We start from the raw sequence: 25,346 nt of genomic DNA on the forward strand, positions 1-25,346 counted from the left end.
TTTTTTAAGTGCATTTCTTTTTTGCCCCAAATTGTCCTTGTTGGGAGGGATTTTCTTGAACGAATAAAAATTTATACACGTGAGAGTTTTAATTTACCTAAATGTGTTGTCTCGCTTCTATGGTGCCAGAATGTATTTTAATAATTAAACTCTTGTGTAAATCCTAAAACCCTCACTTGGGATTTTTTTTCTATATGTTTTTATTCACTTTTGGTCAAACAGTCAAAACATTATCTGGGTTTTTCCAAATGGTGTTAATTTCTAGTAATGAATACATTAAGCATCATATGTATAAGCTTCTGAATTGTAAGATTAAATGTCTCTCTTGTTATTCTGACATTTAGCAAATAGAAATAATTTAGGTAACACTTACTGACCTAAACCATAAAAACCTTAGTGTGGTTTAATATCAGTTTATGTAAATGTCAACATGTTTCTAGCCACATACGAATAAATCTAAACACACAAGACGGTGAGCTAGTATCAAATTTATTCTGAAAGGCACAAACAAAGATGGTATTATGAGTTGAAACAGCGCCACACTGTCCATGTCACTCTCTCTGTAATGTTGACTCTTCATTTAGCACCTTAATATCTGGATTATACATGATTTATAAAGTCACGCATACAAAACAAAACAAACAAAAAAAGATTGGTGAATAATGTGAGTCAATAACATAAAAATAAAGACGAGGAGCTGTATCACATTAAAGAAATACACTGAATGTCATGAAAGGTACCGCCATAAGCACGTGGTGTCACATTCAGAGCATCGTGGTACCTTTCAGGTCAGAGGTGATCTGATCATTTCTTGATTCCCGCTGACGTGTTTGGACCTTTTCCTTTCACATTGGAGCGTACGCTTTACATAGGAGCTGCAGATATTTATGTACAGAGAAGTTCATTGTCAAACAATGTGGAACAACATCTTATGTACCTGGAGTGTTTCACGTCTCAAAAAAGTAAGGCACTCATCAAAAAAAAAAAAAAAAAGAAAAGAAACAAAACATACCATGCATTCAGGACTGGATCCTTCTTTCAGTACATGGTGTACCTAGCGCCCTCTAGTGTTAAACTCTGTTCTGTGTGGCTCCAGGGAGGGCAGATCATAGACCAGCATCTCAAACTACAGAGCAGCTTCGCCGGGCTCCTAACGTTGTGCTGAAACTTTGCTTCAAACACAGAAGAACCTGAACAGACGAGTCTTTCTGAACTGTTAAAGCTTTACTTTTTGTTTTTCATTTAAGCAGAAACTAAACTTATTGGCACATTTAATCAAACCGTATTCCATATCAGCTTGCTTTTTATTAATTTCTTTGTCATTTTAAACCCTGTTTTACCTAATTTATAACCAAAACCCTTCCTCCGATGAGCGGCGTGAGCTCACTGAGAAGAACCGTACACTGACTTCACAAGAATAACCAATCAACACAAAGAAAATCAAAATAAAACAAAAAACAATCTACATGACGTCCACAAAGAACTCGCTAGGGTTGCCCATGGCCAGGTGGAAGGACTGACGGGACGCGGTTAGCTCTGGAGGCACAGAGCCCAGGTCACGGGTGGGAGGGGCTCCTGGAGGGCCCCCTGGAGTAGAGGAGGGAGGAGGGGGCAGCGCCTGGTGCATGGGGGCCGCCGACAGCTGCTGCGGGTGCTGGAGAGCGTGGGCGGCCATGGCCGGGTGTGGGTGCTGGGGCACCATCATCAGCATCATGGGGTTGTAGGGCAGGATGCCCGGCGGGTACGGGGACATGTGAGGTGGCTGCGGCATCCGGTGGTGGTGGGAGCGCTGCGACGAGGCGTGGCTGTGCTCGCTGGGCGCCGACGAGCCGTGGCCGCGTCTCAGGCTGCCGCGGGTGGAGTACTCCGATTCGCTGCCGCTGCCGGAGCGCGACTCGGCGCCGCCGCCGTCTCCAGAGGGGGATTTCTCCCCCCCGCCCACGGTGCTGCCGGGGCCCTTGCTGCTGCGCCGCCGCTCGCCCTCGCTCCTCGTTGAGCCGCTGCTTCGGCTCCCTGAGAAGAGGAGGAACAGAAGACAAAGCCATCTCATTTTACTGGTTCGCAACGTTGCTTTTTCCAGACCTAAATGTTTCTTATTTCAGTCGGTTTGGGTCAAAAGTAGGACAATTCTGTTGAGCGCTAATTTCCTAAACTATTCAAAACTAGTTAAAAATAACGGGAAGCCGTGTATTCCTAATCCAAAAATTCTAAAATTCAAATTAACTAAAAAAAAAATGCAAGTAACATTAAATGTCTTGGAGGTGCCAAAAATCCAGCCAACTGGGGTTTTGAGTAAATGGTTGGTTGGTTTAGATGATTATTTCTCAACGTGGGACTTTTTTTTTTTTGCACTGGACAAATGTACTCAAATTAAATTTTAACATTTTATCCTATATTAAAAGCATGAGTTTTCATGCATTTTTAACCATGCAGTACAGTTGATTGGCACAGAATTTGCTTGATTTTGTAAACGTGGCGGTTCGGGTTGATCTTTGATGACCTCGGGAAACATTTATTAATATCATTTAAATAATCACGTCACAACCTAAACTTTGTGCTGCACAAACCAGCACAAACATTAGACACGAATTCTGTTTAATTTGAAGGAGGAGGGGAGTCAAAAGTCAAAAGTTCAAAACTGAGTCCATGATAGCTGAAGTCGAAAAATCCCTAAAACATCTTTTTTTTGTTTAAATGATTATAAACTATGTTTTGTCACCTTCGCTGTGCTGGCTGCCCGTGCTGCCCGGAGCGAAGCTGTAGCTGCTGAGTTCATGGTACGGAGGTGGCTGGCTGGAGTAGGGATGCGCTGCGTAGGGCTGGTAGGGGAAGGTGTGCATCATAGGCCACGGGGAGGCGCCGGGGAGCGGCAGGGGGGCGAGGGTGTCCTGATCCGAGGCGCCGCTGGAGCCGTCGTTGTCGTTCAGCGACAGGTTGGCCATGTCTGGGTAGGAAGTAAAAGGACAGAATCGATTTAACCTACAAACAAATTAACCAAGAGGAGTTTTACTGTTTTGAATAAAACTTCTGCGTTTCAGAATATGCTGTCTGTCATCTCCTTTGGATTGAGATTGACCTATCAGCGACTCACAGTTCTCGCAGTCGCTCAGATCTCCGAATACGTAGTAGCACTGCTCGGAGAAAGTGATCTTGTTGACGGTGTGTCGGATGAAGCCCGCCTTCAGAAGGTTGCTGGCGTACTTCCTGGCTTCCCGGCGGTCCTGGAATCCCTCTATGTGGTGGAAGAGCCACTCCACTACGTCTGAGCCTGAAGGCGAGACGGAGACCGAGAGAGAGAGACGGATTCTCAGTGACGCCCAGGAAATAAACCAAACATTTATCTCCAGTCAGACGGTAACAGATAGGAGGTTGATGTCAGCCGGTTTCATCCGGTCCAAAATCTTCATCTGAACGTCTCGAGAAAACAGAGCATCTTCAATCAGAGGCTTCTTCAAATTCACTGTATTAGAGACCGTTACAAGTGATCTTCCCTGTCAACAGCCACCACTACATACAGTAACTCTTTAATACAAGTTGCACCAACATTTAATTTAACTCTGGGATCAATAAAGTATTTTTCAATTTGAATTGACTTTAATTGAAAACTGGTTTTGGATAGGACAAAAAAAGCTAACCTTAAGATTTAAGAATAGCTTTGCCACAACCCTTCCAGAAAACTTCCAGCCAAAGGCAAAAGTATGAGGTTGAGATGCTACTTGTTTGATATTTGGCTAAATATTAGTGGAATGCCTTCCTGTCTTGACTGAATGTATAATGTTGACCTCTACATTTGAGAAAATCCACACTAAATTTAAGCCCTAAATGTTGTGTAATCAGCAGGGGTGCACTTATTGCAGTTTCAGTCACTGCAGACCAAAAGGGGCGGTGGGTGCTTTTCATACCTCTGCAACTGTAAGAAAGATTTTTAGTTAAAACTTTATTTCACCAGGCAAAACTTTAATGAACAATTTCTTATTTACAATATTAATCTGAAAGTGCCAAAATGCTTACAATCCATGGATAAGTTGGCTTAACATTTTTATGTCGGGGAAGGCTTGACATTTTTAACTATTGCCAATCACCCAAGATAAAGGGAATCGGGGGTTAACCAGTCGGTCCACCCTTAATATTCAAACCACTGCAACAAACAAATGGTTCAAATGCATCACTAATCACCAAAAATAAGTTAGAAAAACAGCAGATGAAATTATACCACTGCAGTCAATAATGAACACCCAGAGAATAAAATAGTGAAACTTTTGTTATTCTAAGGGAACTTCACAAACTCAAAATTAAGTTGAGGGACTCCATAGTAATTTGTCTTAAATGTCTCTAAGCTGCAGGATTTTACGATGTAAACAAGTCAGATAAAACAATCGGAATACAAAATTCAAAAGAAAAACACCAAATTTGGGCTAACGTGTAGATTTTGTAATTGCTGCTTGTGAGTCAGCTTGCAGGTGATTCCAATTTGGCACATGTTTCCAGCCAGAACAAGTATTTCTATTCGTAGGATTGGGATTTTTTCCTCCCTCCCACAGGTCACACGGTTTTAATTCTGGGAACATAATGGCTGCCCTGTAACCCCCCCTGAGAGACACAGAGTTAAGGTTTTTTGTTTTTTCCTGCAGTAGTTTCTCTTTTTCTTTTCGTCTTACCCAGGAACGCGTTGGGGATGGTGATTTTAAGCCACATGCGATCCCTGACCTCCAGTCCCGACTCCGGTGAAGCCATGGCCTTGGCGACAGAGGCCATGTCAGAGTGCAGCGACAAGTTAAAGTCATCAAAACCTGGAGGAAAACAGAAGCAAACGAAGCTTTACAATTTCAATTTTTAAAGGTTTTGTTGGCTCTAGTAGCCTTTATTTGAAAGTAGTTCAACAGGAAACAGGGGAATCAGAGAGAGGGAAGACATGCGGCAAATGTCGCCAGGCCGGGAATCGAACCTGCGACTACCGCCACAAGGACTAAGGCCTCAATACATGGGTCCTGCTTTGCCCCTGCGCCACCACAGCACCCCAACAATTTAAATTTCAAAATTCAAAAATACTATATTGATCCGAAAAGGGAAATTAAATAACACCAGTCAGGATCACTTTACTTTTTCACATTTTCAATTGTCGCTATCACATAACATCTTGATGAAAGAAACTGCAGTTTGCAGTCGTAACGAGACATAAATGTATAAAAGTTCAACAGACGCTAACACAAACCCACCCGGATTCAATCAGATCTAAATCAAGAGGAGAAGCAGATCAAAGCAGCTTTCACTTATCACACAGACAAACAGACAGAGGTAAACAGGATTTATGGGCTAACGTCGTTAAAAGATAAAAGATGAACGGAAACGAAACTAGCAGAACTTGCGTCATTCTGGGCTCGTCTGGCTAAAACTAAGTGGAATGAGTTGAAAAGTGGACTCACGTTCAGTCTCGGTGACGGAGGAGGAGGAGGTGATGGTGCTGAGGGAGGAGCTGCCCGGATACGGAGGGTAGGCCCCGGTCATGGCCACAGAGTGGCTGACCCACGCCGCCGGGTCGATGGGTCGGATCGGCTCATCTGGCAGAGGAAGAGGAGAGAGAGCTGACCGACTGCGGCGTTTATCTACCGGAGGACCTGAGGGGCTCGTGTACTCACTGCGAGGCAGCGTGAAGTAGCCCTGAGGGGCCGGGTCCCAACACTTGGCCACCGTCAGTATGATGGGTCTGCCAAAGCCAGAAAACACCGATCAGTTCACGTTAGAGGCAGAACCGGAAGCATCCAGACTGGAAATCGGCGACTCACCCTGGTTTGTGTACGATCTCTCTGAGAACTCGCACCGCGTCGTCGTTACTCATGTTCTCAAAGTTGATGTCATTCACCTTCGACGGCAAAGAAATTTTGTTGAAATACTAAACAGTGTTGCAGATTCATCTGTTCTGCTTCTGTTTTTTTATTATTATTATTATTATATGAGGTTTATAACACAAAATATTAACAGAAGCAGCCGTGCATCATTCATCCCTGCAGACCTGCAGCAGCATGTCTCCGGGTTCGATGCGTCCGTCCGCAGCCACAGCTCCGCCCTTCATGATGGAGCCGATGTAGATGCCGCCATCCCCTCTTTCGTTGCTCTGGCCCACAATGCTAATACCCAGGAAGTTGTACTTCTCTGCATTGTTGAGACATCACAGCAGGCCTTTAAAAACAAGCTAAAGAGTGAAGCTTGTCATTCAACTAAAATATTGCCACTGAGTACCGACCCATGTTGAGCGTGACGGTGATGATGTTCAGGGACATCGTGGAATCCGTCACGCTGCTGAAGGACGAGGCCTGACAAACAAATTGATTCAATTACTATATTTGTGTTAAACTTTTAAAAAGTTCAAACCATGTAAAAAGAAACAAAACACTAAATTTGTGGAAGAGGGTGTTGGAAGTGTTTGTTGTACCCTTTCCAGCCGCGGGGGGCGCTGTTTCCTCCGCCGACGGTGTCGTTTCAGAAGCCTGGAGGCGGTGCTCTGCTCTGTGGCGCTGCTGAACCTACAAGTTTATAGATCAGGAAAAAGATCAGTAGGAAGGTGAGATTCTCTCCTCAAATGTGCTGCAACTCAGAGAAAAAAATGGAAAAGCAAGAATACAAACAAACTAAAGCTATTGAGATTTAGCAAAAGCTGTGTATAGTTAGAATTTGATCAGTTTTCTTTCTGATGTTCTCCTTTTGTTTCTATTTCTGTGATAAAGATGTTGATCCAGACTGTGTAGTGGGATTGTCACAATGCAAAAAGCTTCGCCCTTCGTCTTTCACCTGCTCATGGTGTCGTCATCCTCAGAGTCACAGAAGCTGGTCGTGTCCAGCTCGCTGCTCATCACTGTGCTGGAGCTCTCGTACCCTGCCAGGTGGCGCTCCAGGCGACTCTGACCGTTCATGCGGGGCCCTTGAAAATAAACAGAAAACGGGAGAAATTATGCCAGATGAAGTTTCACGTTTTCCTGTTTTCCCTTGTTGAGTAGAAAACATTCCACAGTCGAACATTCCCTGATTCTATCTGCCAGCGTCTGGAGGGTGGAGGCGGGCCAGATCTGGATAAAGCTTCGTGATAATGGATTGTTTTTGCGAGCGCAGAGATGTGCAGTTTCTCACCGTGCTGATCCACGCTCTCTCTGTGGCGGGGTCTCTCCCTCCTGAAGGAAACCACGGACTCGGTTTCAGTCTGATCGTCCAAAGTCTCCACGCTGCCCGTAGCGTTGGGACTACAGAGAACAAAACAGAAATTCGATATTTGAACCGTTTTCTGCGACTGTTGTAAAGTTTGTGGCTGCTCCTGTGCTTCTTTGAGGATATTTTTAAAGTTCAATGAACCGTTTTGGGTCATGAATGATGAGATTGAGCTTGTTTTTTAAAAACACAGCATGCCTGACGGTCAGCTTTTAGTTACAGGCAATGATCCAGTTACCTGTCACTTCAATGAAGTTTTTCACGTCTGATACCAACACCTGATATGATCTTATCATATTACAATAAATCCAGAAACTAAAGCAGTCACCTCCTGTGGCTTGAATCTCCCGAGAGGATCGGATAGCCGCAGATCTTTCGGCAGCTCAAGTATAAGCGCTGATTTGGTATTGTAATGGAGACGAAACCCGATTCCAGGCACAAAGGCAAATGTTGTGCTAAATGTTAAACTCATGCAGGTAATTCCATCATTGTGTGAAGAAGGATCCATTATCTTCCACTTCACTCTTCGATGCCTCCCCTGGTATGATTTCAGGTGTGTCCTACCGGCAGTGATCCTTCTTTAAGAAACGCTCATTAACTGAACATAACCAAAAACACTCAAGTTGTTGCTGCAAATTAGATATGTTACACTCTTGTTCCAATCCATTTACTCCAGAGGGAAGAACTGATCTGAGAGTGATGTCATGCCCAACTTACCGGTTTTCTAGTTACCAGCTGGGAAACCAGCTGCATATGCGCTCAGTGATCAGGCTGTCTAACACGGTGCCTTTGGTCACCGAAAATGTATATATATGTATAATGACATGGTTAAATTCTCCATGTGCTCTCCAGCTTCCTGTATTTACATTTTTCTCCCCCACCCTGGACCACCTGAAAAGATTACAAGTTAAATCTGTTATCTGATTCGGACCAGCGTAAACAAACTACTGTAGGTGTGAAAACACCTCTTAAACATCTTCGGACTTTCTCACTTCAACGGATTCTTCAGATTTGGAATTGAGGAAATTCTTTCTAACAGAAAAATTCACTTGGTCACTGATCTGCAGATGACCCCTTTATAATATACTCTGGAAAGCAATAGCTGTTTAGACTTGACAATTGTTTAGATTATAAATACTGCTTTAGTACATATTTTCCTAATAATAAAACGTGTCCTCCGATTTAGAGGAAGATTCTATAACTTACATGCTTTTTGGGGGGGGTTTCCCCTAAAACGTTTCTATGAAGGAATAAATTGAGAACAATTCAGACTAATAGTTGTCCTGTAAACAAGAATGTGTAGAAAAATAAGAGGACAGTTGGAAAACAGCACCTTGCTTCTGTGTTTTAGCAATGAAAGAAGTTTCTCAAACACTTATGATTGTTTCAACCTCACAGTGAAATAATGAGTTTTATAGATAAATGCATTATCTGACGACAAATCCCTAACTAAAACCTAACTAAAAAGCCAACAGTTGTGAGATTTCTCACATTGCAATAAACTTTTTTTAATGCAACTCTTCTGAATTTAACCGATGGTTGTTATTGTTCTGCTAAAGCCTCCAAAACTTTCCTTCAGAGGCACGTTTGGAGCGGCGTTCAGTAATGACTTTCTAAAGTCTAAATCCGTTTTAATCGTAATCTTTAGCTCCAAAACCAATCATATGACTGGCTGAACGTGGAAGCTGTGTGAGTAAACCTGCTTAAGTTTACCTCAGTTGGCTCTTAAGACACCTTAAAGTTCACTGCTACCAGGACTAGTGGTGTGCAGTGAAGCTAACGCAGAAAACCAGACTTGTGTTGAACCATTTTCTTTGGTTGTAGTTTAATAGTTATAATGTCCGCTGTTCAGAAATGTGCAAACAAAACAAAACCCATTTATCTTTTATTCAGTTCTATTAAATACAACACCAGTTGCATTTATTGACACTGGCCTGATAAAGATGTCTTTAAATAAATTATTTTAATTGCAGAATCTTCCAGTGAAAAGATCCAGAAAACTTAACCCTTTAATATGAGTTAATTTATTTAGCAGGCGTAAACAATTACTGTGTATGAAATACTTAAGGAAACCCCTGCAATTAATGGCCGACCTGCTGTTAATACTGAAACATAGCAGAGCTAATAGAAGAGCTAATTTTTCATTTTTAATATGAACTTTTTAAATTATTGCTCCGACTTCTTAAAATTAACACACATTTACTTTTCCTGCATAATAAGTTCTCTTATCTTTTAAGAGTGGCTTAAGAAATGGGCCACTGAGTGTATGAGCATAAATTTAAAAAAAATGTCCCAGGCACATGTAATTTAAATGGAGGTAAAAATAAACTGTTTTTCTGAAAAAAATAAATTCATTAATTAATTAAGTAACTGCGAGCGTCCTTAGTATAGATTACAGGGGTGACTTCAGGTAAGGTCAGTTACAAAACCTCTGTAGTATTCTTGCAGGAACCTGATACAGAGAGCGTGAGCTGCTCAAGAGTTTCTCTGTCAAAGACAAAGAAAGAAAGAAAGAAAGAAAGAAAAAAAAAAAGTTTACCCCGAACTTTAAGTACAAGGTCTGGAAAATCTTTATGTCCAGCATCCAGGTCATGTCCTACAGGATTTACTGTAGAGTAAATGAGAACAACTGTGCTTTGCTTACTGGAAGGAGGGTGGTCTGGAGTCCCCAATGCCCCCTGTCCTCTCTGCGGGTGGGGGTGGCAGGGGCGGTGGAGGTGGTGAAGGCTGGGTGGTTGTTTCCACAGGGGGCACCACCGCAACTGGAGGCTCTGCAACGGGAGTCTCCGAAGACACCAACTAAGAAAAGAGAGATACACAGAACAAGTGGCGATGAGTTAGAGACAGGACGTACAGGATGACAAAAAGAGAAAATAAACCTATATGTTGAAGCTGAACGTGAGAGGAGTGGTTGAGAAATTCAAAAGACTGAAAGGAGGAGAGAGAAGTGAAAGGAGGGGAAACGTCTACCATGTCAATTACTTTGACATAGAAACACTCGACTCTTTACAGACAAATGTCTCAAGGGCAAACTGAAACGCTATCCCACACTTAACCTGTCTCCCTTCATTATCCAGGAAAACTGGCCACACACACAAACAGCAACAATTAGGATGAAAGCCTTTAGGTTACTTTCGTAACCCCGGTTCTCTGAGTAGCATGAGTGAGTGTCTCACTATGGGAACGCCCTGGGCGTGACCTCATCAGAAGCTCCAATTACACTCCACCAGCCCTGATTGGCTGGGGATAAGTCTGTCAGTGCCAGGGAGAGGGGGCATGTCCCACCCCCCTACCTATATATAGGACTGGCCCTGCACAGACAGATCATTCAAAAAACTCACACCCTCTTCCTCGCTACAAATGAGCAAGGAGGGTGGCTAGGTGAGACACTCACTCATGCTACTCAGAGAACCGGGGTTACGAAAGTAACCTAAAGTTCTCTTTCATAGCATTCGTTTCGTGTCTCACTATGGGAAAATCCTGACTCCCGGATTGCGATGCAGACCCAAGACCGACTGCTGACAATATGAGTCATTGATGGGTGCTTGGTGGCACTGATGCCAAGCTGAGCACTGAATGAGCCAGCGGTTGAGCTGTGACATCAAGCTTATAAAACCGAGCAAATGTATGGGGAGAAGCCCAGCTAGCTGCGGCACAGATCTCCTGGATGGAAACTCCTCTAAAAAGGGCCCATGAGGTGGTCACCCCTCGTGTAGAGTGGGCACGAAGGCCCTCAGGCGGCTGCTGTCCCTTAGAGGTGTAAGCTAAAGCAATTGCAGCAACTATCCAATGTGAAAGTCGCTGTTTTGATACAGGTTTACCAAGGTGACCTTTCGCCCAAGAAACAAACAGCTGGTCACTTTTCCTCAATATTTTGGTCCTATCCATATAAGTGTGCAGGGCCCGAACTGGACAGAGTCCATGAAGACGCTCCTGCATCGCTGAGGAAAAAGGTGGGGGGCTAAAAGACACCAAGTCTATTGCCGAACATGACCCCAACACCTTGGGCAAAAAGGCAGGATTAGGAATTAAGGTCACCCTTCTATTCCCTGCAGAGAATTTGATACAAGCTGGGTTCACTGAAAAAGCATGGAGCTCACCCACCCGCTTAGCCGAAGTAAGTGCCAGTAAAAGCGCTGTCTTCAGAGTAACAAATCTCAAATCCACCTGTCCCAGGGGCTCAAATGGAGCATCCATCAGAGCATCCAGAACCAGAGGAAGGTCCCACGATGGGGCAAGGGGTTTAGAGACAGGAAGCCGACGACGAACTCCCTTCATAAACTGGCAAACCAAGGGGTGCTGTCCCACGGTTTTCCCACCAAAACCAACATGGCAAGCTGAGATTGCTGCCAAGTACACTTTTATGGTGGAAAAAGCCTTACCCTTATCCAGCAGGTCCTGCAGGAAAGTCAAAATGGTAACTACAGAGCACTGAATGGATATTTCCTGTGCTTCTGCACACCATTTTTCAAATATGGCCCATTTGCAGTCATACAGAGACCTGGTGGTGGGGGCCCTTGCACTTTGGATTGTCTCAATAACATTGTGTGGGAGGCCTACAGAGTGTAAATTTAACCACTCACAGGCCAGGCCCATAGTGCCAGCCTTTCTGGGTGGGGGTGGAGGATTTCCCCCCCCGCCTGAGACAGCAGGTCCCGGCGCAGAGGTAGAGGCCATGGTTCTCCCTGGAGAAGCTGGATTATCTCTGCCAACCAGTGCTTCGATGGCCAGTGAGGTGCAATGAGAATCATTGACAAGCCTTCGGCTCGAACTCTGGCTATCGTCGGCAAAATGAGGGCTACAGGTGGGAATGCATACAGGAGAGCTCGAGGCCACTGGTGGGAGAGAGCATCCACCCCCAAAGGTGCTTCCCGGTCGTGAAGGGAGAAAAACAGAGGACACTGTGTGTTTTCCCGAGACGCAAACAGGTCTATTGAGGCCTGCCCGTAACGCAGCCAGATCATCCTGACTACCTCGGGGTGAAGTCTCCATTCTGCATACAGAGGGTTTCCCCTGGAGAGAAGGTCTGCTCCCCGGTTTAACACTCCTGGGATATGAGTGGCCCTTAGTGACAGAAAAAGATTGCTGCTCCAAGTGACCAGCTTGTGGGCCAGCATATGAAGATGAAGGGATCTTAGACCCCCTTGTCGGTTTATGTATGCCACCACAGTTGTGTTGTCTGTCCGAACTAATACGTGATGACCCTTTAGGAAAAGGAGGAAATGTTTCAGTGTCAGGAGAACAGCCAGCAGTTCCAGATAATTTATATGGAACACACGCATGTGTCTGTCCCATGTCCCATTCACTGACTTCCCTTCGAAGATCCCCCCCCAGCCTGACAGGGAGGCATCTGTCGTCACCACTTTTCTGCTCAGTATAGTTCCCATGGGAACACCCTGAGATAGGAAGTGTACACTTCTCCAGGGACGTAGGGCTGCTCTGCAGGTGGCTGAGACCCTTACTCTGTGGGGGGGGTGTAAGCCCACCATCTGAGAAGCCACCCAACGTTGGACTCCCCTCATATGAAGGCGGCCTAGTGGGACAACGTCTAAAACTGAGGCCATTAGACCCAGTAATCGTCTGCACAGACGGGGAGACACAAAATTTCCCTTGTGGAACAGGGACATGCAGTTCATAAGTGATTTTACTCTCTCCTCTGTGAGTTTCACTCTGGCCTGGGCAGAGTCTAGAAACAGACCGATAAAAGAGATTTTTTTGACAGGGAAATAGGATGCTCTTCTCCACATTTATTTTGAATCCCAGATCCAGCATGTGTTTTGAGAGCAATGTTGTATGATCTGCAGCCTCCCGCTGTGACGGAGCTGCGATCAACCAATCGTCTATGTACGTGGCTACACGTACCCCCTGCTGCCTGAGTGGTGCCACAGCAGCTTCTGTGCATTTCACAAACACCCTTGGGCTCAAGGAGAGGCCAAATGGGAGAACGAGATACTCGTAGCATTTCCCCTGAAATGCAAATCTTAGATATTTCCTGTGTGGTGGATAAATTGGAATGTGAAAATACGCATCCTTCAGATCGATTGATGTGAACCAATCGCCTGGGCGCAGGAAACGTAAGAGGGAAGCGTGTGTCAGCATTCTGAACTTGTATTTTCTCAGATGTCTGTTTAGAGCCCGAAGGTCTAAGATTGCACGCATCCCTCGACCACCTTTCTTTGGGACCAGGAAATATCTGGAGTAAAAACCTGCTTGGCATTTTTCCTGAGGGATTAATTGTATCGCTCTTTTCTCCAATAGAGAGGATATTTCCTCTTGTAGGAAAAAAGCTGCGGAGCCACTGGCCTGCGATTGAATCACTCCCCTGAACTGTGGAGGCGGCAGAGCGAATTGCAGCCGGTATCCACGGTTTATTGTTCTTAAAACCCACTCTGAGTTTGTGCAGTTTGCCCATTTTATCGGTCTCAGTGACAGCGGGCTGACGGGCCAGTTTGTGTTGCATGGGGTAATACCGCCCTCTTGTGGCGCTGGCTTGCAAGACTTCTCGTCTCGCATCGCGCATGCGCAAGGGTTTCCCTCGGTCAAGCGTCTGCTTATGGGGGGGAGAGGCTGTGCACCTATCAGGGAGCGACAAACCATCTCCCCTCTTATTGGTATTTGTTTGTTTTGCAACATTTTTAGCTGCGCCCTCGGCGTTTTGCCTGGATGCGGCAGCTTGTGAAAGTTTAATGTTCTGTGACATAAAACAGTGCTTGTGGGACATGAACTGGGTCCAACGCGGGACATCCCGAACTGAACACGGTTCCCGTTTCGTGCGCGCTGAGCGGGCTCGAACATCCCCTCGTTTGTGCGCCGAACTTTGCTGAACTTTATGGAAGGGCTCGGTAACGGAGCCGCGTCTGAGGGCGAGTCCAGCTCGCTCTCTGACTTCCAAAAAGCTGTCAGGCCAAACGCTTCCTCCTCCTCACCGTCTGGGTGGACCCGGGTGGCGGCTGATCCGAGCGGGCGGCTTCGGGTTTCTTCGGCCACGAGCCCTTAGCAGCAGCGCCTTTCGGAGGAGGGTTAGCGGCCGTCTGGGTCTTCGGCAATTTAGGGATTCTGAAAGTGGGAGGCAAACGCGCCGCAGCCTGGGCAAAGGTTTGGCGCTGGGACGTGGGGCCGGTGGCTGCGTGCACCGGCGCCCGTCTTGGGAGACACAGCTTTAAAGCCTCATCGTCCCTTTTCTTGTCCTCACACCTCTTTTGCATAGATGTAACAGCTGCACCAAACAGGCCCTGCGGGGTGATGGGGGTATCGAGGAGGTCCTCCTTTTCCCTGGTGGAAAGCGTGGTTAAGTTTAACCATCTAGCTCTTTCCTGTAGAACCATGAGCCCCATAGTTCTCCCCATAGCCTGGATCGCTACCTTATGGAGCTGGAGACAGTGATCAGTGATGATACACACTTCTTCCCACAGTGTAGCGTCCGGTGATGCAGTCATCTCCTCCTCCAGCTCCGCCTGATACGCCATCAGCATGGAAGAAGCGTTCATGGCGCGAACTGATAGAGCGGCCGCCTTGTAGGATTTCTCCGTCGGGTTTGATTGGAAGCGGTCCGCTGCTGAAGGGAGGGATGGAGCCAACCCACCCGAAGACATAGACGTTTTCGGGTGAAGGTGCGCTGCCACCACTGGTTCGACTCGAGGCATTTGGCGGAGACCGTGGTCGTCCATTCCCTCGCAGTCTAGAACCGAGCCACCTGCCACTGGGTGCTTCTCCCTGTACGGTTTGTTGCGCCAGGAAACTGAAAATTCCTCCAGCAACTCAGGGAAGAAAGGCAGGAACTGCTTTCCCGTTCTCTTGGCTTTTGGCAGCTTTTTGCCGTCGAAACGTGATCTTGCTGCTTCAGCCTGAACTTCGGGCCACTGGATATGAAGTTTTGCTGCGGCGCGTTTACACACGTCATGCAGGTCCACATCCAAGGCAGACGAAGAAGAGTCACCATCACCGGCCTGGCTGACGCCCGAAGGTGTAGGTCTTGCGACCCGACCTCGGAGCACAAGAGACGGTTCATCATCTTCTTCTTCGTCGGTGATGAGAAGCTCAGAATCTGCATCCGAGCCTCCGTCGTCACCTGCCATGGGGTAATCGAGCGGGTAAGCTGTGAAGCTATGGCCGCTCACATCCAGTGGCAACGGGTTAACAGCGTCAAGCATATCGCCCCAGCTTGGTCCTGGTTCTGCATCAGGGACCGGTGTCAGTCCTTGAGCCGCCGTTTCTTGGCTAGCTGCAGCAGAAGCCAGGATGGGGTCGCCTCCGGACAGTGTCAATTGACGGGCCAGACGGCGACGCAGCACCTTGAGTGAGAGCCGGCTACAATGAGAGCATTCCTCCGATGACTCGAGGGCTGCTTGGGCATGCCTTAAGCCGAGACACGACACACACATTTGGTGAGTGTCCCAACTCGAAATTTTATTTCCACACGGGCAAGCACGTGGATTTTCGTCCGCTTTAGCGTCTGCCTTTCCGGCGTCCATGCTAACTGCAGGAACGATTTCTGTGAAGTATCGCTACTTCTGCCGGTATTGCTACCAATGGAGTATTGCTACTCCAGTGAAAAACAGTGAAGCGTATTTCTACTCCGCACAGTTATTCACAGATAACAGTGCTGTTTTGCAACAGACTGAACGCTAGTTTTCTCCCGATATAGACTACCAGTCTGGTACAAAGCGCCCGGCGATCGAGTTCGCACTCGTATCTATGGACAGTTAAGCTAAGCTCCAGAACGGCAGGCAAAAGAGAGAAACCAGTCGGGACTTCTGCTCGTAGCGAGAAGAGGTTTTTGAATGATCTGTCTGTGCAGGGCCAGTCCTATATATAGGTAGGGGGGTGGGACATGCCCCCTCTCCCTGGCACTGACAGACTTATCCCCAGCCAATCAGGGCTGGTGGAGTGTAATTGGAGCTTCTGATGAGGTCACGCCCAGGGCGTTCCCATAGTGAGACACGAAACGAATGCTATGAAAGAGAACGCACAGCTTCGGATTACAAGGCGCATAAAACAGACAGACAGGAAGGGAATGAGACTGAAAAATGGAGGGATAAAAAGTTTCAGTCCAGTGGTCTCATCACTTTGACGCTGCACAGGCGCTCAGCATGCTCAAAAACACATTACAGTGGATTAGTGTCACGAATTTTAAAACACTGACAGTAAAGCGTTTCCTGAAAATGAGCTCCGTCTGTAGAAACGATCCCAAATGATCAGCAGCATGTGGACAGACGTCCCTGCATGGAAAGATTACAGGGATTCCTGCTCCAGTCTGCAGATCACATATCAGCTCCTCTGCTCTCCAACCTTTGTTCTCCTTTTCCTTTAATGTGTTTTTTTCCAATCTTATGCACTTAACAGATGCTCCGGCCCCAGATCTGCGTTTCTAGGCCAAGTCTCGATGTTCTGTCTTTGTTCGGATCCAAGCTGCAGGGTGGGGTGAAACAGCTGGGACTTCCACCAGAGAAAAGGAAAGTATTACAACAGTTTTTTGGCCGTGCGACATGGAGCTAGAGCATCATTGGACAAAGACAGGAACAGGGGCCATCTTTATGTTCAGCAGGTAAGAAGCAGCTGTGCTCTGCCAATGGAGGACGTTTCAATGGACTTTAAACTAGATTCAAAGGGTCTGCAGCATAACTTCAATACCAACAGTTCAGACGCAAGACTCTTCCACGAAATCATACGCAAAAACTCACTTACTGCAATATTCAGATTCCTTTCTCACTCCCTTGGACTAAAAGAAAAAATTCTGCTCTGACTCCGTATATTGGATGACATTTATGTTGATTTCCATCCATCCATTGTTTAAGTAGAGATCCTAAAACCATCTTTTCTCTTCTCAAGTTCTCAAGGAACTTCTTTATAAGACAGCTGAGAAATGTAACTTCTATACATCCAGTGTACTTTTAATACAAAAGCCTTCATACAAAATTCTGAAATATTTGAATAAAAGCCAACAGGTGCAGGTACGAAGAAAATTGTCAAAAAAAATATAGAACAAGTTTACATCTTCTTACCCACGATACCACTCTGCCGTTAAAACAAGGCAACTTGGCGCTATCGTCGGAAATCTCTTCCTTCACCACCCTGGAGAAAGAAAAAAAAGGAGAAGAGAAGTTCAGGAAGCATAAACTGCTCTGTTTTCACAACATTGGTGATGGATGAATGTGGCCTCACAGTAGCACAGCTGAGCGGAGGAACATGCTGCTCAGAAGGAAAACAGTGAAAATGGAGGGAGACAAAGAGCCGACACGTCCAAATAAATGTTTTTGTCTCAAACCAGGAACACAAAGTGAAAACATGACAAAGTGCTTCTTCTTGCAACGTCGTCACATCTTTCCCTTGAGGCAGCGAACATCCATCCATCCATCCATCCATCTTACCAGCAAGCACAGTCTTGATGCACGTTTGCTGAAGTATTACCAAATATTACACTCAAGCCCTCTTTGCAATTGCAATATCGCACACACTGAAGGTGGAATCCTGACTAGTTTGATACATTGTGAAGCTCAATCTGACACATAAAATGTGTTTTAGATTTTTTATTTTATTCAACCTGTGCAAATAACCAATAAAGCAGGGGAACCGGTGGAAAAATACAAAATTTCCCTCATCAGAAAACACAACTACATGATTTGTTCTAAGAATTTAGATCTATGAGGAAACAAGGCAATACAATAAACACGTAATATTTTAATGAAACAAAGATATAAGATTTGGAATTTTTTTTGCCTTAATTTGATGTCGTATACAATTTTCTGTTTCCGGACCCAGCAAAACAGCTGAAACACTGGGTTCATTTAAATCCAAGTTGTTTTTGATTAATAATACATTGACCAATATATTTGATCTGCCTTATTTTTGTGCTATACAAGCACAACAATGAGATTTATCTGGATAAATAAATGTAAAATAAAATTAAACACATTCGCTGTCAGGAATTCCTGAAATCAGCTAAAACGTGTTAATACCTGTAGAAAGTTTCTCTGGAGGAACATAAACCACTTTATTTTATTTTGGGTTTTTTTGGAACAACAAATGAATTGATCATTTTATTGACGGGAAGCGGCAGGGCTGGACGTGATCGTAGCCGCTCTGAACAATGCGCGCTATCCTAATGGAGGCGGCGGCTTTCACCAGCATCCCAGAAACAGTCTGGTGCTGCGCTAAAAATATGCTTCTGGTCTATTTCTGATGGAAGATGTGTCGAACTGCACACAGCAGGCCAGGCAGACAGGCAGTCGGACAGCAGCAGCGCAGAAAGAAAAACATGTCAAGCCAACTAACTTCATGCAGCCACTAAAATATCCCACAGGTTTTCTTTGATTTTTGTAAAAAAATATATTTATATATTAAAAAAAATTACTTTGTCACTTTCTGTACGGTAAGTTACACCAGGGCTCAACTTCCAGGTGGTTGAACGGACTTCATGTAGAGTTGCATCATGTTTTTCTGATCCGTATCTTCGTCTTAAAAATGTGTCTCCAAACAAATGAACCAGGCTCTATTGTTTCTGATTGAAAGACAGCTTCTGCTCATTTCATACAGGTGGATTTTCAAATCAACAACACACCGTAAAACGGGTCGAATCAGTCAGGAAACGTTAGAAAGTAAAAATCCACAATCAGAGAAATTACCAAATAACATTCCTTTGTTTTGCTCGTCTTTCTTTGGAAGATTTTGTGGCCTGATCAACTTGAAATCATAAGTTTACTTAATAAAAAGACAGACACTTTTTTTGTTCTCCCACACTGTCTGAAGTTAAATCAGGAGCTTTTCATGCTTTAAGTCAGTTAAAATTACCACATTCATTTCTATTTGCTAATTGGGATAAATAATTTTGGGAAATTCCAACGTAAACAAGAAAGATTTGGTCTGATTTCACTTCAGACCGTGAGGAAAAAAATAAAATCTATATAACTTAAAGAAGCTGCTTGCAAATATCAAAAGGCTCAAACGCAGAACCTGCCATGCGTCCTCCTCTGTCCCATCAGAGACAAAAACATCATTTGTGAACTTTCCTGCAACACAACGCTATTATTCAAATATTTTTCTTAAACAGGATTACAAAGAGAGCCTCTCAGCCGATGTGCAGCCCATTTGGTTGTTTGAAAATCAATCGGCCTCCACTGGGCTTTTGTAAGCAGCTGTTGAGTGCCGGTTTAGAGAGTGTCAGCATAAAGCCGGCTTGTTGTGGGAACCGGTGGGAATCTGCAGCAGGAAGCTGGAAGACAGTAAGTGGCCGCCGGGTGTTGGTCCACAAATGTTTCCTTCATTTATTTAACATTCATGTCTTCACAGACCGTCAGCAGCAGCCGTTATGCAACAGTTTTTCCTTCCTTACTACTTAGTCTAATCAAACAAGTGGAAACAGCTTCAGACAATAAAACAGACATAAACACGGATGTCCCAGTAACATATTATTTCAGTATTTAAAAGTATGAATGTCCTAAAATCCCCTCCGCTGCCATTCTTCCAGTCCCCTGCAGCCATTACATTCCTCACACTCAACAGCATCAGCTTTCTAATAATTCATCTTCCTGAAACGGCTCCCTGATGCTCTCCCTGAGCACAGAAGAAGATCCAGAGACTCCAACTGAGCTCCACTCTCCCCCCCTGTAGACGACGACCCAGACAACGCAGCAAAGGGCTGGGATCCCTCCCCTCGTGTTCCAGCGCCGGTTCTGGATCCCCCTCCTCCCCTCCGCCACACACGAGGCTCTGGCCGACAGCTGGCCTCGTACCAGGGCAAATGAAAACACACACTCCTCTCCCGGGTTGAAGAGAGAGGAGGGGGAGGGAAAAAAAAATCCCTGCTTTGACTGGACAGCTGACTCGGAGCTGTGTTTGAATTTTTTTCGTCTGAGCTCAGTTGGAGACGTTCGAATGAGTGAATCAGACCTGGCAGCCGGGTTTGAAGTAGGAGGTGGTTTCTACGGCTGATTCTGAGTTTCCGTAGTCCGCTGAGTGGGTCGCCTGCTATGTGTGCAAACAATCGTCCGGAGTCAAAAACAGTTATGTAATGTCGAGTAACACAGAGGAAATCAGTCAGTATTTAAGCTGACTGATCGTATCATGATATAAGCGTTTCATATCAGTCGATATCGATAATTGTTGATTATTTTTCTGTTTTAAATATCTGAAATATGGCGTAATCTCTTCTGTTTTATCCACAGTTTTTATTTCATACCTTTCTTTTTATTTTTAAGCAGTTATTAGGCTGCTGTTGTGCAAGTTACTCAACAAACTGTTGCTAGGTAACCAAAGAATGGGTGAGTTAGTTGATGCCACCAGCCTTTCTTAGTTGGACCGTGAGAGGTTCATCCTCTTAAAGCGTTTACTCTGCCTACATCCCCCAGAATGCAGTGCGGTTCTGGATTGCAGTTCAGCAAATATTCTATATACTGAATACTTTATCAGATGTACTATCTAGTTTTATTACGACGGTTACTGTTGCCGAGTTATTCTCCGGTGCTATTTTAACCATTCATTTTCTGCTCCACCTGTATCCATTGGAAGCAAAAATTCTCTTTTAAATGAACACTTATCCAAAGTCTTTCACAAATACCAATTTTAAGTTCAGTCCTCAACGTCCATCCATCATCTTCCACTTATTCGGGGTCGGGTCGGGTCAGGCTTAGGCCCAGACTTTCCCCTCCCCCGCCACTTGGGGCCAGATCCTCCAGGGAAATCTCATGTTGGAGCCCAGACAACCTGCAGAGGAAACTCATTATGGCCGCTGTTGTATCTGCAGTCTCATTCTTTCGGTCACCTCCCATAGATGCGTGAATACCGTAGATCGACTGGTAAATCAAAAGTTTTGCCTTTGAGCTCAACTCTTTCTTCACCAGGACAGACCGGTAGAGCTCCCGCATCATTGCAGAGGGCGCAAACCAAGCCGCCTATCGATCGCTCTCATTCATGAACAAGACCTGAGTTACTTCAACTCCTCCAGAGCACCAAATAAAGCGCTTTACAAGAGACACTGGCACAGCAGACAGAGTTTGTACTTTAAAGAGAAAAGGGGAGAGAGTGCCAGGTGTGTATCAGAAGTGTCCGTTGTTTTAGGCCCTCATGTAAACATTCATTTTATTAAACATCACTATAATTGCTTGAAGAGTTTACCACCATTATAGAAACAAGATTTGCAGGAATCGATTATTCAATAGGAAATATCCGCAATCAGAAATCAAGCTCAGTGGGAGAAATTGCAAATGGAGCTTTGAACAGAGATGAGAATTGAGCAGAATAGCATAGAAAAGCAATGGCAAGCTTGTATTTTTCATGAACGATAGAAATAAATCATAAAAATACTCAAATCTCATGTATAATTCAATTGTTTATTTCCTGACTATTTTACAGCCAATTTATTGACTGCGGCTCCGCATCCATGACAGCTTAATAGGACTATGCCTGCTGATCAAACCAAAATACCTCTTTAAAATTTAAAACTGTGATCTGAAAGGGTCACAAGAAGAACAGTGAGTGAAATGGTCTTTTAGTTTTCAACAGAGTAGATTGCAACTTCTCTGTCAGTAATTCCAAAAACAGAACAAGAAAAGGAGTCAGACAAAAACCTAAGCTGTGACGTGGCAAATCAAAGATAAATGGCATAATTTAAAAATAAATAAATTAAATACTCATCCAGACTTGCAAAATGTTGAAGTCAAATTATATTCTTTTCCAAATTTTTCAAGGATGCGTCAGAGCCTTGTGTAAATATTTTCACAGATAGAAAAGACGAGATCAAGATTATGATATTCAGTTTAACACAGTATACCAGGCAGACTGTATGGGTAGACTGCAAGCAAGATGAAACATAGGTAACAAAGTGATTTAAAGTGCTCTGAAAGCCATTTTATTTGATAAAGCCAATATTTGCAAGAGCTGCAGAACATATCCAAGAAAAATATAAACGTGCACAATAATAATATTGTAATGATAGTTTACAATATTTCAGTTGCTGTGTCTTTATTACCTGCATCTGATTAAAATAGCAGTCCCAACTGGATGAACTCTTACTGCCCTCAATGTTCACATTTTATATAGACGTTAGTACAAACTTTGGACAACAAATCATTTAATGTAAAGAAGACATTTAAAATAAAACTTAGATGTTTACAGCTGTTTCAAGTAATAATTTATACACTTTGCTTGGATATTGCCATTAAACCTTCAAAAAAAAAAGTTTTTTGGCTGTCCAGCCATTTAGAATAAAAATCAATGCATCGACTTGCAGCAGTCCAAAAAGGTCAACTTAATTATGTTGGAAAGCTGCAGCAACAGATAACACTCTGCTGTGGGACAAACAAAAATCCAGTGTTTTTCTGAGAAAACATGGAAGTTCATTCATAAACTAAATATTCTGCGTCTTCAACTCAAGTGTTTCTAAACAAGGGCTCGACATGGACTTAAAAAAAGGGAGAAAAAACCAAAACAAAAGAGGTAATTTATAATACTCTGGGTATATTTACGTTGTCAGCAGGGATTCTTACAAGTGCAGCAGTAAATAAACCTCCGGTGTGGTTGATGAAATGCCTCAGTCTGTTGCATATTCACAAAATCCTGTGATGGGTCAAAAATCACAGCCACAAACACACCGACAGTTACGTAAATAACGGCAGTGACCACAATTCAAAAACTCAGAGTGATTGGAAAATTGGGATGGCAAAAAAAAGAACAAGGCTGAGGAATATTGCATCATGTTGAAGTACGGGACACCCACAGTAATCAAAGCTACAACCAGGAAATTATAAATTAATCAGATTCACTTTAATACCTCCTCCTGCAGGGTTTCTCAAACTTTACTGGACGTCATAAAGATTTTGCAACAGCGCAACACAAAGCAGCGGATAATTGTGAAGTAGAATCAAAGAGACGCATGGTCTTCTAAAATTGTTGAAGATGAAAAGCTGAAAAGTTTGTAAGCAGCCACGTTGCACAGTAGTTTGTTGTACTTTCTAAAAGTTTGGAGGGCTTATTTCCCCATCAACAGAGACCACTGAAAAGCATCCCCCACAGCATGATGCTGCCACCTCCATGTTTTACTGTGGGGATGTTCTGCTGAGGATGGCGTGCCGTGTGAAGTTTCCCAGCATGCATCATGTTTTGGTTAAAAACTTCCATTAAGCTCTCATCTGACCGGGACACCTTCTTCTACAGCTTCTCCCAGCTAACTATAAATACACGTTTTTCATGTTACTTATAACAGATTTAACAAACCACGTATAATCATCTTTATACTTCACAGTTACACACTTTGTGCTCTTTTATCAAGAGATGCAGCAAACCTATATTAATATTTGTTTTGGTCCTGATATTGAAAAAAAAAATAGATGGGGTACTGTAATGATGTGCCCAATCTATGAGGGTATCTACTCAGTCTAATTCTATGTTTTGTGCACTGAGCGACATCATGCTTCATTATTTATTTCACATTATATTTAGAAGTCCTAATTGCACTTGAAATGTTTCACCAAGGTAGCCAAGCTGTTGTTTTTATCAGTTTCTTTATTATTTATTTCACGTTTGCCGTTACACTCCTAATTGCGCTGACTGAACAAATTAGTCGTTTGTTTATGTTGACCAAGCTTGTGAATCTAATGGTGTGTTTCAATGAGCTGCACTGGTGCAGAGTTATCAAATAGATTTGTAATTCAGTACATTTACGTAAAAAGAAAAGAAAAAAAAAGAAGTTTCAAGTCAATTCAAAATGATCAGATTATTGGATCGTATCGGACGATAATAAACCACAGATATCTGTAGCGGTATCAAAAGTGAAAAACGTAGATTGGTATTTTTCAGCACATATAATATTACAAAATGTCATTAATTTTGTGGTTGTCGTGCGAGAAAATTGTTTTAAAAAAATTAAAAGACGTATGAATAACCTCCTTCTGTGTGGGGAGTGCCGAGTCAACCTAGACTTAAAGTAAAGCAATCTTGCACAATCGCAAGCTTGAATTCGGGTTTGCCTCTGCAGCCCTGGTGCCATCCAACAAGGGGGGAAAAAAAACCATCCAAAACTACAATGCATTTAACTGAAACCCTGAGGGTCTCACCGGGTGAATAAACCACAAACTCACATTCCTTTGCAGGAAAATGCACAGCAGCCACACAGGAGGAGAGAGAGAGAAAAAAGAGGATTAATTGATAGAGGAGACAGCTATTTCTCAGAGAGGGTCGGGAGAAAGCCAGGGAATGAAAGGATGGCTGGCAGGCCAAAGTGTTGAAGAGGTAGGGAGGAGGGGGGGAAACCCTGGCTTCAGTCCTGAAGGAAAGAAAAGGCAAGGATTTCACCAGATGATGGGCTCAGGAAGGAAGGGAGGGAGGGATGAGGATTAGGGTAAAGAAAAGCAGCAGGAACAGGGAATGTTTCCCATTGTAATGATGATGTTTAGTGAGAAAAGTCCCAACCTGAAGGAGCAAAGGATGTTTATCAACCCTCTTAGCATCTTTTAAGAATATTTTTACTTATTCTCCCTGCAGCTACAGTTGGAAATACCCCTCCGATCTCTAATTTGGTTCAAGTTTAAGTTCCTGCTCCTGCCCTCAGACACTTCTCGGGAATTAAAACTACCTTTCGTGGTTTTCCTGCTTGTGCATCGCGCGGAAAGCATTAGAGGGGAAATTCAGAGCAGCTCACCCAAAGTCTTGGTCCATGGACTTGAAAAAGAATTTGTAGTTTGGCTTGTTGAGGACCTGTTTAAAATCCAGCAGGGTGATATTTTCTGCAGCTATGGGGATCTTCACCAAGTACGGGGTCTCCTCCTCGTCGATGTGATAGATGATTTTGGTCTCCGCCATCTCTGCGCTGGTGAAAAAAGCCGGACCTTTTCCCCGAAGAGACGGGCTACGGAGGGAGCCGAGGTAGCGTCAACTTTGTCGGGGACTCAGCTAGGTGGCTAACGAGATGCAGCGCTGACGGGACGGGGCCGCTGAGATTTTTCAGCCCGAGCCCACGGACACAAAGCGGCTGAAAAAGTCCTCGCTCTAAAACCTCCGTGGACGACTTTCACGCTGGCGCCGACGCTCCTTCCCTCCGTTACCGAGGGGCAGAAAACGGCAAACACGCTACATCCACACGGCTAAAACTTCCAGCAACTTTTCCCCCAACAAAAACATAAAGAGGAGGGGGTAGTCTAAAAACTTTTTCACCGCTCGTT

At 44.3% G+C, this 25,346-nt stretch overlaps 1 protein-coding gene across 1 annotated transcript; it reads right to left on the reverse strand.

Moving 5' to 3' along the window:
- Positions 1 to 472: 472 nt before the first annotated feature.
- On the reverse strand, positions 473 to 25,345 carry dvl2 (dishevelled segment polarity protein 2). The gene is made up of 15 exons (XM_005804772.2): positions 24,827 to 25,345; positions 17,199 to 17,268; positions 9,842 to 9,996; positions 7,123 to 7,232; positions 6,787 to 6,916; positions 6,431 to 6,521; positions 6,242 to 6,311; positions 6,011 to 6,150; positions 5,784 to 5,860; positions 5,637 to 5,704; positions 5,424 to 5,558; positions 4,659 to 4,790; positions 3,092 to 3,268; positions 2,720 to 2,944; positions 473 to 2,013 (listed from the first exon to the last, which is right to left on the reverse strand). The coding sequence occupies exons 1-15, from the start codon at positions 24,985 to 24,987 to the stop codon at positions 1,463 to 1,465; spliced, it is 2,292 nt and encodes a 763-aa protein (XP_005804829.2). The 5' UTR covers positions 24,988 to 25,345; the 3' UTR covers positions 473 to 1,462.
- Between the last annotated feature and the right edge of the window lies 1 nt (position 25,346).

Source organism: Xiphophorus maculatus, chromosome 14 (assembly GCF_002775205.1).
Source record: "Xiphophorus maculatus strain JP 163 A chromosome 14, X_maculatus-5.0-male, whole genome shotgun sequence".
Taxonomy (NCBI): domain Eukaryota; kingdom Metazoa; phylum Chordata; class Actinopteri; order Cyprinodontiformes; family Poeciliidae; genus Xiphophorus; species Xiphophorus maculatus.